Below are 14,748 nucleotides of genomic sequence, written 5' to 3'. Positions count from 1 at the left end.
GCTCCAGATCCAAATGGTCCAAGAAAGCACCTCCTGGCAGGGCATAGAGGGCGACTGGGACCCAAGTGTGCACAGGTCCCAGAGCTGAAAAGCCTCAGACTGACCCTCCCCCTGGAAGCAGTGACCCCTCTGCAGACCATGTGATAAAACTCACTCTCAGAGATGCAAGGGAGTTTGTTTCTCATGTACCAACAAGGACACCAAACTCCACGAACAAAGGGAGCCACTGGCTCCCAGGGCCCTGGATCTTCCTGGCTCTTCTGAAAAAGTCCGAGCTGCTGGTTTATCTGTTGGTCTTTACAGCTGAAGTATACTCTTCTACCTTTAGGGCTGCTACGATCTCCTACTGAATTTCTTTCTCTTTGTTTTTTTTAAACAGGATCTCATTCCCTAGCCTGTGCTCAACTGGCTTGGAACTGACCATGTAGCCCAGGCTAACCTCAAACTTGCAGCGATCCTCCTGCCTCAGCCTCTCCAGTGCTGAGATTACAGACGTCTTCGTATCTCTACTGCTTGGCAAAGAACTGAAATAATCAAGAGCTATCATAAACGTCAGGAACCATTATTTACTGAATTTTAAGTCAGCAGGATGTGAAAACTAAAACTCTGGTTTTTGTTGATTTCTTGTTGTTTTCATAACAATGAGGATGACCTGTTTGAAACACAGGGCTACCAGCAAGTGCTGGGAAAGCCAGGAAGGAGACAGGCCTACCAGGGCAGGCAGGAGCACCCGGCCTTCCCGAGAACACACACACTGTCCCACCACTAACCGCTCGGGCATGGCTCTGGCATGGGGAATCCAGGAAGGACATCACCCTGGGTGGCCCAAAGGAAGAAGGCACACTAGTGGTGGCCGTGAAGCTCAGAAAACACAAGAAGGGTTTTCAAGGTCAAATCGACAGTCCATTTGCTGAGCTAGGGTCACGGAAAGGCCAGGAAATGTACCAGCAGAGCACTCCTCCACCACAGTGCCAACAGATCCTGCATGGAGAAGCCCAGGCGGAAGTGGGGTGTGGGTCACATCAGTTACACGCATTCCCTGCCATTCCATCTAGGGGGAATCGCAAAGCTTAGAAATGGTGGTGGTGGGCTGGAAGCTGGCTCAGCGGTTAAGAGCCCTGGCTGCTCTTGCAGAGGACCCGGGTTCAAATCCCCGTACCCACTTCTTTCAGAATGTTAAATATACAGTGTTTGGTGCGTAAAACCACTCGGTGCTTCCTCTGGCCTGCGCTGCCCCACCCTGCCCAGGCAGCTGCCGCCTTCCTCACAGATGCCGTCCCCGGACCTGCCTCGCTTACCTCTGGTGGTGTATCCTCCAAGGACGTAAATCTTCCCCTTACACTCACATGCAGAAAACTCAGCCAGAGGGTTTGGTAAGGGCGCCACAAAATTCCACGTGTCCTGCTCAGGACTATAGCACTCCACATTAGAAACGGCCTGCCCGCCAATGGCATAGAGCTTTGAACTGACGGCCACAAGTTTGAAGTTAGATCTGAAAGACAGAACAGGGCCAAACGTGAGGCTCTACAGCAGCACCGGAGCGAGCTGCTCAAGTTGGGGCCATTTGGCCTGGGGACAGAGGAATGCAGAGATGTCACACTTGTCCCAAGACTCCAGAGGAGTGGCATACCACAGGGCATTAGCAACGTTTGAGAAACAGGTCAGTGTAAGAAGTACAAGCCTCTCTGGTCTGCTGAGGCCAGGAACCAGAACACCTCACACACACTAGACGGTCTTCACCATCTTCTGGTTTCAAGTCTGGATCCAGCTGACAACTATGGACCCAAATATCTGAAATATTGTATTGCATCTGCATGGAATTGTCATTCTTTAGACAATACAGTGTAGCAACCATGCAGAGAGCCCACGGGGTATATTAGGTGTGACATGAAGTCCGGACCTGGAGGGCAGGGAAGAAGTCAAAGGTGATGTGCAATGCCAGGCTACTTCACATGCGGGACCTAAGCGTCTGTGGATTTGTGTCCTGCCACCAATCCCCGCTGTGTCAGCTGCTTTCACGTCACTGTGGTCCCCAAACCTGACAACTACTTACAGAAACTTTTTTTTTTTTGCTGATTGCTTCAGAGGATTTCAATCTAGCCTGGTGGAGCAGTCACAGTGGCAGGGGTATGTGACTGAGACTGCTCACATCACCACAGACCGGGAAGCAGAGAGGAGCAAGTGGAAGACAGCACAGGGCTGGGAGAGGATGTTCGACTGTTCTTCAGAGGGCAGAATCCAGCTCCCAGCACCCACATCAGGTGGTTCCCAACCGGCAAGAACTCTACTGCACACAGTCACACAGATGCATACATTTAAATTTTTTTTTTTAATGTCTTTTTGAGACAGGGTCTCCCTGTAGCCCCAGCTGTCCTGGCACTCACTATGTAGACCAGGCTAGCTTTGAACTCACAGAGATCTGCCTGCCTCTGCCTCCTGAGTGCTGGGATTAAAGGTGTGCGCCACCACGCCCGGCTCATTTAAAATATTTAAAGTAAATATTAGAGAGCAAGAGAGAGAGAGAAAATATGAATATGAATATAGGGAGTCCTCCCAGTCTTTTAAAAGAAAGGCAAGAAAAACGTCCTGCAGTGTGGACCTCTCTGCCAAGCTGAGCTGTATGTGACAGGCACAAGTTCACAAGCCAGGCAGCGTGCCGCATGGGCAAAGGTCAAAAACCAGACAGCCGGCCCAACCATTCCATGTTCTCATCTTGAAATGGGGGAAATCTCCAACCCAATGGTTTAACCTCCTAAAAGTGCCACACAGACATGCTCCCTCTTCATACAACCTCTCCGCTTTCTACTACTGTGTAACATGTTGATGCCGGACCAGCTGAACCTAACCATGTGTAACTCCAACATGGGGTTTCTTCAAAAAGAACCAGATCCTGGGAAAGACTGGGGCAGACACTACAAACAAAAGCAAAAGGACTGTGTCAGTGGTACAGAAACAGCAGGGGCAGCAGGCGGGCGCTCAGTAAACACCCTAAGAGAAAATATACTCAGAACAGCCACTAAGAAACTAAGGCATTTTGCAGGTGCCTGGGATGCTTATTAATTGTGTTTACATTTTGTTTTGTTTTCCAAATGACAGGATAAACAGAGCATTCTTCATCAACAGCCTCAGCGCCATTAAACCCGGCCAACCATTCAGTTCCACATCAACAGACCTGGCCCCAGTGGCAGAGACTGGGGGGTCCCCGATTCATGTTGCTTACTTTCCCCACTGCCAATGGCCCTTAACACCCAACCATGATGCCTCTCCGTGTGAGCAAATCTGGCGAACCAGAGGAAATAAACGCTTGTAAATAAGCACTAAATTTTAACTGGTCTCAGGTTGGTTTGGCTTCCCAGAGGTACACAGATAGTAAATTCTGTAATATCAAAACAACTTTCGCTATTCATCCAGCATGCTCATCTGTCTTAAGCAAACAGGTAAGAGGTTCTCTCTGAGGCTGAACGAACAGGTCGTTAAAAAGTCAACAATCCCATGCCTCCAAACCCCAGCATGCGCAAGCTCACTTGGAGAGAAACGGTTATTGATGTTGGGTTTGTTTACAAACGGAGTAGCCACCTGCGAAGAAATGGTGTGCTAAATTTAGAGGCACATTCTAAGGGCTCCAACGCCAGGCTTGAGAAGAAAGCTGGGCTCCAGGGCTGAACATCTGTGTGACCCACCACAGGTGACTGATGGTCAGTTGATCTGTGCCTCAGTTTCCCCATCCCTGAAGTGGGACAAGGCCACAGGATCTGGCAGGCAGAGCTAAAAAGAAAATGCCTGCCCCAAGAAGTCACGCCCACTGCACCTGGGGAACATGTTCCTGTGCTTCTCCACACATCCTAAGTCTCCGTTTGTTTCTTCTTCTAAATTATTATCATTAACATTTAAAATGACCACTTATTGATTGTGTGTGTGTGTGTGTGTGTGTGTGTGTGTGTGTGCATGGAAGTTGGAGCACAACTTTCCCCTTCCACCATGTGGGTTCCAGGGATCAAACTCAGGCCGCCAGGCTCTGCAGCAGGCACCTTTACCTACTGCACCATCCCACAAGCCCCAAACCCCAGTTTCTCAGCCTTGGACGGGTGCCTTCTCTTCATCAATGCCTAGATGCCACTGGAATGCTACAGAGCGTATACGCTCTCATCTACAAATCCCCACCACCTCATTTTCAATTTCCTGAAAAACACTCACACTTGTCACCTTGGGAACAGCAAGTGCACGTTCCAGTCATCAATCACTTAAAAATTATTTTTCTAGGGCTGGAGAGATTCTCAATGGTTAAGAGCACTGGCTGGTCTTGCGGAGGACCCAGGTTCGATTCCCAGCACCCACATGGTGGCTAATAACTGTCAGTAACTCCAGTTCCAGAGGCTCCAACGCCCTCTTCTGACTTCGTGTAGGCACTGCATGACATGGGTGCACTTACACATATGTAGACAATACACTCATATACATTAAAATAATAATAAACTTTTAAAAATTATCTTTTAAAAAAATTTTTGAACCTTGGCACAGGTTCAAGAGGTAATGAGAAATTTTAAACCAAGTGGCTATATACTGATTCACTTGCAATAAACAGAAATGTGAGAAAGATTGGATAAGGCTGAGATTTAATTTCCACCTTACTTTAAGGAAACAGGTGCTGGGTGTGGTGGCACACGTCTTTAGTCCCAGCACTTGGGAGGCAGAGGCAGGTGGATCTCTGTGAGTTCAAGGCCAGCCTGGTCTACATAATGAGCTCCAAGCCAGCTGGGGCTACAGGGAGACCCTGTCTCAAAAAGAACAAAAACAAACAAACAAAAAAACAATAAATAAGTTATTTTTAAAAAAATAAGAAAGAAGGAAAGAAAGAAAGAAAGAAAGAAAGAAAGAAAGAAAGAAAGAAAGAAAGAAAGAAAGAAAGAAAGAAAGAAGGAACGAACAGAGAGGCTGTTAGGGCTGCAGGGCATGGCTCGGTAGTGGAACACATGCTGAGTCAAGGCCCTGGGCTCAATCCTCTGCACCAAAGTGGGGACAGGAGGACAAGGCTCTGTGATTCCATAACAGCTGCTGAACACAGAGCACTTAGGCCAAGACAGGAAGACCATTGAGTTTGAAGCCACACTGGGCTACACAGCAAGACCCTCTCTCAACATACACAGCAAGTTAAAAACTTTGGAATAAGTGTGTGAAACAGTCCACAGACAAAGACGATAAACAGTCACACAGACTATGAGGCAACAGGTGTCAGCCCAGAGCTGAAGCTAGCCCTGAAATGTGGAAGTTAACTCCACACACCAGGGAAATGGAGGTAGTAGTAAGACCAACCTCACAGAGGTGCTGCAAGTGTGAAAACAAAGTGACGGTTTCAAGAACCACCACAGTACCTGACCGACCACGACACCCGACCAACCACAATCCCTGACCCAGAAAGAATTCCAGAGGTGTCTTGCTACAGACATGCGTGTTACTGTGATGCACTATGGTCCTTCCACAGTGGCCCAGAGGTGCAGGGCCCATCCGGCCCCAATGTCGCTCCCCTTCCTGTGTGGTGACCTCTGCTGGAGACCCACCAGGGAGAAGGGAGGTTTGAACACAGAAGCACTCATTGTGGCTTCCTACAGTACCTCTGGGAACTCCGCAAATCAAAACGAAATTTCAACTCTTGGCAAAACTCAGCCGCGGAGGCCGCACAGAGCTTCAGTGGCTTTCTCTACCCCTCCTGGCTCCATGGCCACCGGTGGAGGACTAAGCCTCTCACAGGTTTCTCCCCACATTAAAATGCTCAGCAAACACTATAGCTTTGGCTGTGAGATAAGGGACAGGTCAAGGAGCTCAGGCTGACAGGGTGATGCTCTCTCGGCCGGTGACGCCTCCCTTTGGCTTTGCTGCACTTACACACCGAACGGGACAAACCGGGCTCCACCTTCAGAGCAAAGGCTCGGGGCAAACCTTGGCAATGCAAAGCATTCCCATGGGACCACTGCAGTCAGCGGCCAGTTCCTGTAAGCCATTGTAGACATCAGGTAATGCAATTCTGGGATCACACAAGCTTTTACAGGAGTCAAATCATGTTCAGACAATGAAACAGTGTCACGCACCTGGACTTGAAAGAGACCTAAAAACTGCATAACGCTGGGCATGGTGGACACACCTTCAGTCCCAGCACTCGGGAGGCAGAGGCAGGCAGATCTCTGTGAGACTGAGGCCAGCCTGGTCTACACAGTAAGTTCCAGGACAGCTGGGGGCTATAGGAAGACCCTGTCTCAAAAAAAGAAAAAAAATAACAAAACCAAACCAAAAAACCAGAAAACATAAAACCACTCGGGAGGATATGTGTGTGTGTGTGTGTGTGTGTGTGTGTGTGTACACACAAGCCACAGCACATGTGTGGACGTCAGAAGACAACTTGCAGGGGTCAGTCCTCTCCCTCTACCATATGACTTCCAGGAACTGAACTCGGGTCACCAGGCTGAGCGGCAAGCACCTTCACCAGCTGTCACTAGCCCACATCGTCATTTTCAAGCATGGAACACACAGCACAGAAATGAGACCCTGCCTCAGAAAGAAGATGGGAGAGAACAGACTCCTGAAATTGCCTTCTGACTCCAACATGTAACCTTCCCCACCAGCTGCCACACATGCAAATTTTTGAAAAAGAAAAGAAAAAGAATCCCAAGAGCAGCAGCTGAGGCAGCACCCGCGCCCACAGCACGCAGAAGTCTCTCTGCCCTGAGCGTCTGCTCTTCGGGTTCTGCTCAGTATAATGGGATCACTGGGCAGGTCTGTCCCTGGGAATGCACCCCCTTTATCAACACAGCTCAGGACACAGCACCCAGGCAGGGCCTTCAATCCCTGTAGACGGCAAAGGCCCTTTGGGCAGGAGCCCGGCTGGCTGCCTCCTCCACTAGGCTCCAGGATTCTCCCAGGGCAGAGTCTGTACTGGAATTTGATTTAACGCACACCACCTGTTTCCACACACCCCACAGTGGGTAGAGAAGGTGAGGTGACAAGACAATAGCTCCGCTTTAAGCAGCTGAGGACAGAGCTGGAGAGCAGGCTCAGCGGTTAAGAACACTAGGACCACAGTTTGTTTCCAGTACCTGCGGGGGGCAGTGACAGTGCTCAACTGCTTGTAACTCCAGTTGCAGGGGATCTGGTGCCCTTTTCTGGCCACTGTGGGCACCTGCACACATGTACGCAAACATACACACATAAATAATAAACTAAATCTTTTTTTTTTAAAGTCTAGTATGGCTGAGAACCTGTTACCCCAACATTTGGGAGGCTGAAGTAGGGGGATAATGAGCTGGAAGGCCAGCCTGAGCTACATAACATAAACTAACAAAAAAGCACATAACTGCAAATTCTATAGTACTTCACTTCTTGGAAAGAAATTGTTTTTATTCTTTTTTATGCGAATGAGTGTACTGCCTACATGGGTGTAAGTGCAATCTCTCCAGTCCTATATTGAACTTTTTGAATGAAGGAATGATTTCAGAGAGGTTTTCTCCTTCACTACTTTAAAGTGGGGCCACCAGTCACACCAGGCCTATCTGTGGAACTGTGAAGGCAAAGGAAATTCATGCTCATTTTGATGTTGTGCCTAACCCTGGCAATTTCTAGCCACTCTGTGACAGAGCTTACTTGAGATGGAAAGGCTTTGTGTGTGATTTGACAGTCACAGGACATCTCCAGGGGTCTGGGTGCATTTTCCCTTGGATGAGGGAGGACTACTTACCATATTTCCTGGCCAGAAACATACACGTGCTTTCTGTATGTTTAGGTCATTGGTACTTGAGAAGTGTTTCCTTTATCATCGTCACGTTTTCTGTCGTTTTCTGCTTGGGACTGCTGTGAGGGTTTTACAGTGACTGGTTTTCCTGCAGAGATACTTGGCTTGTTTTAGTTTTTAACTGGTCACTGCTGATCACAGGATGGATGCCTTCCTTCAGTCCTTCATGCTTTGACTTGGGTCTGACTTCATCTGTGTGGGGAGTTCCTTCCTAAGTGAAATGTCCTGTCCTCCCCTCCCATCATCTCCACCTTGAAGGAAATCTGTGATTAAGTTGTGATCGGACATGGCTTATCCAGGGCCTCTGATGTCACCATTGTAGATACAGTGTGCTATGGATGACAGCTTAATACCATTTTTTAAACTTATTAGTTTAGTTTTTATTTATGTGTATATGTATATGTCTGTGTGTCTGTCACATGTGATGGGTGCCCATGGGTGCCAGAAGAGGATGTTGGATCCCCCAGAGGTGGAGTTAGAGGTGGTTGTGAGTCACCCAGGGAGCCAAACTTCAGTTCTCTATAAAAGCAGTACATGCGCTTAGCCACTGAGCCCACACTCCAGTCCCAAAGTGTGGGGTTTTGAATTGACTTTTAAATATTAGTGTAGAGACTGGAGAGGTGGCTCAGCGGTTAAGAGCACTGGCTGCTCTTGCAGAGGACCCAGGTTCAATTCCCAGCACCCACATGGCAGCTAACAACCATCCATAACTCCAGTCCCAGGGGATCCAACAGCCTCTTCTGACCTCCACGGGCATTGCACCACATGGGTGCAATTACCTACATGCAGGCAATACACTCACATATAAGATAAAAATACTAAATAAAATACATTAAATATTAGCGTATTGGGAGTGGATAATTTTTTTTAAATTTTATTTATCATTTTTATTTTATGTGTATGTGTTTATTGCCTGCATGTAGGTAATTGCACCCATGTGGTGCAATGCCCGTGGAGGTCAGAAGAGGCTGTTGGATCCCCTGGGACTGGAGTTATGGATGGTTGTTAGCTGCCATGTGGGTGCTTGGATTCAAACCCAGGTCTTCTGCAAGAACAACCAGTGCCCTTAACCGCTGAGCCGTCTCTCCAGCCCTGGGAGTGGATAATTTTACATAAAATATAACATTTTAAACAGTACCTTGCAACTGCCACTATTGTTACAGTAGCTGAAAAAGTCACATTTAACTGAACGTTAAGCCACTGGAGACTCTGTTCTTATTGTTCTGCCTGATTCTAGTTTATTCCAACCTGGACTGTAGCTGTGGGTTCTGACCTGGACTGTAGGTGGTGGGTTCTGACCTGGACTGTAGCTGTGGGTTCTGACTTGGACTGTAGGTGGTGGGTTCTGACCTGGACTGTAGCTGTGGGTTCTGACCTGGACTGAGTTTTGCCCAGGACTGTAGCTGTGGGTTCTGACCTGGACTGTAGGTGGTGGGTTCTCACCTGGACTGTAGCTGTGGGTTCTGATCTGGACTGTGGCTGTGGGTTCTGATCTGGACTGTGGCTGTGGGTTCTGACCTGGACTGTAGGTGGTGGAAAGCCACTGGAGACTCTGTTCTTATTGTTCTGCCTGATTCTAGTTTATTCTGACCTGGACTGTAGCTGTGGGTTCTGACCTGGACTGTAGGTGGTGGGTTCTGACCTGGACTGTAGCTGTGGGTTCTGACCTGGACTGTAGGTAGTGGGTTCTGACCTGGACTGTAGATGGTGGGTTCTGACCTGGACTGTAGCTGTGGGTTCTGACCTGGACTGTAGCTGTGGGTTCCTGCTTTATAGATGCAGCAAACTGGTACAGAAAAGGTAAGAGAGCTGCTCAAGGGTATTTAATAAAAACAACCCAAATGTAAATTTCCATCGAACACTAATGCCATTTAAGTAGCTGGTTTCACAGTAAAATTGTGGCAATCATCTTTCTGTACCTTTTTCCCTCTATTGAAAAAAAATCAGGGCTGGAGAGGTGGCTCAGCAGTTAAGAGCACTGGCTGTTCTTACAGAGGACCCAGGTTCAAATCCCAGCACCCACATGGTGGCTAACAACCATCTGTAACTCCAGTTCAGGAGAACTGATGCCCTCTTCTGACCTCCTCACGCATTGCAGGACATGAGTGCACTTATACACATGCAGGCGATACACCCATACACATAAAGTAAAATAAAATAAATAAATTGTTTAAAAACTGGGCTATTTGGCTGTTTTGCAACCCCAAGCCCTCGCTTCATTGGGAAATACCCAGCATGGCTGAGGGTGGGACTTCCCATAGGTAACACAGATTTCAGTTTTGAATCACATTTCTTTAAAATCAAGGTACAGGGAAATATGTGAATGCAACAAACAGGAGCTCTGGACATAATTTCTAAAATTAATATGAGAAAATAAGCCAAATTTTCTTAAATGGGAAAGACATTTGTTTACAAAATATACAGTCAACAAACATATAAAAAGAATAACCTTTGTCCTGATCAGAGGAAATCACATTGCCATTTCTGCCCATTAGACTGGGGTTGTGATAATCTTTTATTAGCAGAGCAGAGGGGACCAGCAAAATCCATCCCTGTTGATGAGAGACAAATTAAGACAGTTTTTTCATGGGCAAATGGGCAGGAGCTAAAATATAAAATGTGTATGCACTTTGCCTTGCTTTACCCAGGGATTCCTAGATTTTGACATGGAACTAACTCGAATGTGCCTAAAACCGACTTACAGCCGAGGAGGTCCACCACAGCACTGTTTACAGGGACAGCTGAAGCCACTCAAAGAAGAGCTAATCACATCATGATACAACCACAGGCTGGAATGCTATACAGCCATAAATAAGACAGAAGGAGACGACTTGCCACAAGCTCAAAGCCAGTTAGGGATACAGAATGAGATCCTGTCTCAAAATAACAGCCACCAGCATGGTGCCCACCTGTAATCCCAGGTGAAGGCACAGGGATAAGAAGTTCAAGGTCTTCCTCAGATACAGAGCAAGTTTGAGGCCACCTGGGATATATGAAACCTTGTCTCAAAAAAGTAAATAAAAAAGAAAACCAAGTCATACAGATCTAGTAATGGATATACATCTGTGGACATGGAAGAAAATTCAGATACAACCATTAACTGGAAATATCACGTGTCATAACGGTTAGCACAACCTAATGATTCAAGAGGAAAGCACGAGGTGGTGCACACTCAGCACTCAGGACCAGACACAGAGCTCCCCACTGCTACCCGCTCCTAAGTTCACATGAGCATCTACACATTCATAATGCCTAACTATAATAGTAGTAGATACCACTGTGGTCTGGATAAGCAGTGACATCATGAGGGTGCAGGCCTCATCAGTGTACTAGCCATGGATGGATTCATAATGTGAAGGCATTATTGCCATGTGGTGGAACCCAGCAGGTTGAGCCTAGGTGGAGAAGGGGGAGTCACTGGGGGAGGTGTCTCTGAAGGTTATTTCTTGCCATCCCCAGACTCTCCCTCTTGTTCTCAGCCACGAGGATCCATCTGTTCCACTGTGTGCTCTCCACCCTGATTGTCTGCCCCACCAGGCATGAGGCAAGTAACAACCCCATCCCACCCACCTACTCCTACCTACCTACCTTATCCCACCCAACTCTCCTACTGTCCCTAAGTGTGGTGGGCACTATCCACTGTCCCTAAGTGTGGCAGCACTATTCCATGTCCCAGACAACTTAAAAAGGAGAAGTGGAGCTGAGCACCTGCATCCACCCCTCTCGTCTTCCCGACTGGAGGTCCCATGTGACCGGCTGCCTCAGGCTCCTACGCTGTGCCCACCCCCCTACGCCCCCATGAAGGACCCTTGACCCATGAGCCACAATAAACCCTCCTTCCTGAAGCTACTGTCAGGCACCTGGTCAGAGCAGGAAGAGAGTACCAAGTACCCACCTTTCTCTCCTTTCTCTGGAGGGCATTTACAGTTTTGTTGTTGTTGTTTTTTAGTCTTTTTGAGCCAGGGTCTCCCTGTAGCCCCAGCTGTCCTGGAACTCACTATGTGGACCAGGCTGGCCTTGAACTCACAGAGATGCCCCTGCCTCTGCCTCCTGAGTGCTGGGATTAAAGGCATGAACCACCACGCCCCTGGCTCAAACACTTTAAGAGCAAGGATAGGGGCAATCCTAGAAACAAAAAGACTACCAAGGATCTGTGACCAAAAAAACAGAGATCTGAGAGGTGAGCATGGGGACTATGGAGTTAGGATGACAAGATGGGCCCAAGAAGATGTGACTGGAAACACTACAAGAGGCAGCAGAGGACCCAGAACCTTCCATCCCTTCCGAGCACCACCCGCAGCACCGCATGGCCCTTTGCTGCCTCGAAGCTCTTCAAACTCGTTTTACAATGACAGCTTTGACACTAACTTTATTACTTTATTTTTGTTTGGAAAAGGGTCTACGTACGTACTTCAGGCTGTTCTTAACTATAGATGCGCCTGCCTCAGCCTCCTAAGCACTCTGATTATAGGTGTGTACCATGATACAGGGTGTGACACTAAATTTTAAATATGGTATTATCTCAGTGATATATCATCAGAGGTTAGATGGGAACACACCAAGCTCTAGGTAGTGCCTCGAGGACAGGAAGCGATGCACTGGTCTCTACATCATGCTTAGGTTTGCCAGTTTTATTATTATTTTATTTTATGTGTATGAGTGTACTGCCTACATGTAGGTAGGTGCACCTGTGTCATGCAATGCCCAAGGAGGTCAGAAGAGGACATCAGATTCCCCTGGAACTGGAGTTATGGTCGGTTGTCAGCCATCATGTGCATGCTGGGAATCAAACTTGGGTCCTCTGCAAGAGCAGCCAGTGCTCTTAACCACTGAGCATCTCTCCAGTCTCCTTTTTAAAAGATTTATTTTTATTTATGTATGTGTATATGTGTGAACATGTGTGTATGTATATGTATGAGTGTATTACCTGCATGTATGTAAGAGCACCTGTATTGTGCAATGTCCGTGGAGGTAAGAAGTGGTTGTCAGATCCCCTCAAACTGGAGTTACTGACAGCTGTTAGCCACTATGTGAGTGCTAGGAATAGAACCTGGGTCCTCTGTCGAACAGTCAGCGCTCTTAACCACTGAGCCATCTCTGCAATGGCCAAGGAGGACAGAAAGGTCGCTGGATCTCCTGGAACTGGAGTTAGGACAGTTGTTAGCTGCCATGTGGGTGCTGGGATTTGAACCCGGGTCTTCTGCAAGAACAACCAGTGTTCTTAACCGCTAAGTTCTCTCTCCAGCCCTGTTGTTTTGTTGTTGTTGCTGTTTCTTTTTTACAATTTATTTTTACACGCTCCCACGCCACATGTGTACAAGTGCCAGAGGAAGTGAAAGAGAGTTTCAATTTCCCTGGGGCTGGACTGTCCCGGTTACTCAGGGGGCAGATGCAGAAGGACCACTTGAGTTCAAGACCAGCCTGAGCAACACAGCAAGCCCCTCAAAGACTAAAGGTCAATAGAAACAGAAACAACACAGAAGTATACACAAGGATATACCGAAGCGATACGCAAATACTGGTCATAAAGGACTTGAGCATCCAGATTTGGGCATCTGAGGCGGCCCTGGAACTGGCTCCCCAGGGATAACCCACCCTGAGGAATGACGGCTGCTCCAGGCTTAAGGTTTGGTTCAGTGCTGACTGCTGTCTAGGAAGAAAATAAACAAAAGGGGGGCCAAAAGAGACAAAAAAGGGACAAACGCTTTATGGCAAATATGAAAACCTTCCGGAGCCCATGGATGGAACCGCAGGGGGGAGGGTGCAGAGTCACTGACAATGGCAACACCAAAGTCCTCAAGTCAGTGCTTCAGGTCACTGTGCGGCCTGCCATGTGTCATCACAGTGAAGATCAGACCAGAAAGGCCAAGAGGAAAACGGAGAGGAAAACGTCAGCTCTCCTTTCAAGCAGCTTCCTCAAACACCCATCAAGTCTCTCTCCACTGGGACAGAGGCCAAGTGGCCAGTTTCACCTGAGGCCCAGCACCCAAGGCCGCTGGGCTAGCTGACCTCAGCTGGGCTAGCCCTGGCTCACTGGAAACTCTGCCAAAAGGCAAGGCCAGAAGCGACCGGGCGGGCGCAGGCCACCATCCGGCGGCGCAGACGCGCCAGGGGAATGAATGAAGGCCCAGCCGGCCCTTTACCTCTTCTGGTTCATCGAGGCCACCTGCAGCCACTCGTTGGTGCTGGGGTTGTAGGAGTGCGCCGCAGAGATCTCCTGGCTGGTGATCCTGTACCCGCCCACGATGAACAGGTAGTTGTCCAGGATGGCCGAGCCGTAGCCCCTGACGTTCACCAGGTCGGGGGGCAGGTTGTTGGCCAGCGGGAACCAGCGCTCGGTCATCTCCTCGTACCTGAGCATGGACGGGGGCTCGCCCTGGTAGGGGTGCGGGGCCAGCGGGCCCCCCAGGAAGTCCCCCAGCGCCACCAGCACCGGGGTGCCGCTCATGCGCGCCTCCCCCAGCCTCTGCCGCAGGCTGGGCTCCCCGGGCGCCGGCGCCGGGGCCCCCAGCAGCCGGAACTGCGGCTTGCACAGCACCTCGTGGAAGTGCAGCGCCATGAAGCGCACGCAGGCGTCCTGCAGGTCGGGCAGCCCGTACACCTGCGCCAGCCGGTACAGCTGCAGGCAGTTGCCCAGCCGGACCTGCGACAGCAGCAGCTGCAGCAGCGCGGTGACCTGCAGGAACGACGCGGCCTCCACCAGCTCGCCCAGCAGCTCGTCGTCGCCCTGAGCGCGCAGCGGCCAGCCCTCGCCCGCGTCGATGAAGTCCAGCACCAGCCGCAGGCCGGGCGCGCTCAGGCCGCGCAGCTGCTGCACCTCGGGGCCCGCCGCGGGCCGCGCCGCCTCGCGCATGCCGGAGCGGTAGAGCGCGCGGAAGTAGTCGCTCTGCTCGATCAGCTTGCGCTTGCTCACCGGGAAGCAGCGGCCTTCCAGGTGGATCTGCACCATCTCCTCGGCCGACATGGCGGCC

The 14,748-nt window shown here is 49.4% G+C and overlaps 1 protein-coding gene across 1 annotated transcript in view; it reads right to left on the bottom strand.

The window, feature by feature from the left end:
* Klhl42 (kelch like family member 42) overlaps window positions 1-14,742 on the bottom strand; it is a 22,345-nt gene extending 7,603 nt beyond the window's left edge. Inside the window, exons 1-2 of the mRNA XM_008846901.3 lie at window positions 13,921-14,742; window positions 1,299-1,492 (exon numbers count right to left, since the gene is read on the bottom strand). Of these exons, the coding sequence (XP_008845123.1) occupies window positions 1,299-1,492; window positions 13,921-14,741 (1,015 nt within the window). The 5' untranslated portion in view covers window position 14,742. The remainder of the gene's footprint in view (window positions 1-1,298; window positions 1,493-13,920) is intronic.
* Window positions 14,743-14,748: the final 6 nt, after the last annotated feature.

Source organism: Nannospalax galili, unplaced genomic scaffold (assembly GCF_000622305.1).
Source record: "Nannospalax galili isolate Female #2095 unplaced genomic scaffold, S.galili_v1.0 scaffold763, whole genome shotgun sequence".
Classification (NCBI taxonomy): Eukaryota; Metazoa; Chordata; class Mammalia; order Rodentia; family Spalacidae; genus Nannospalax; species Nannospalax galili.
This window is presented reverse-complemented; position numbering and strand designations above follow the sequence as displayed.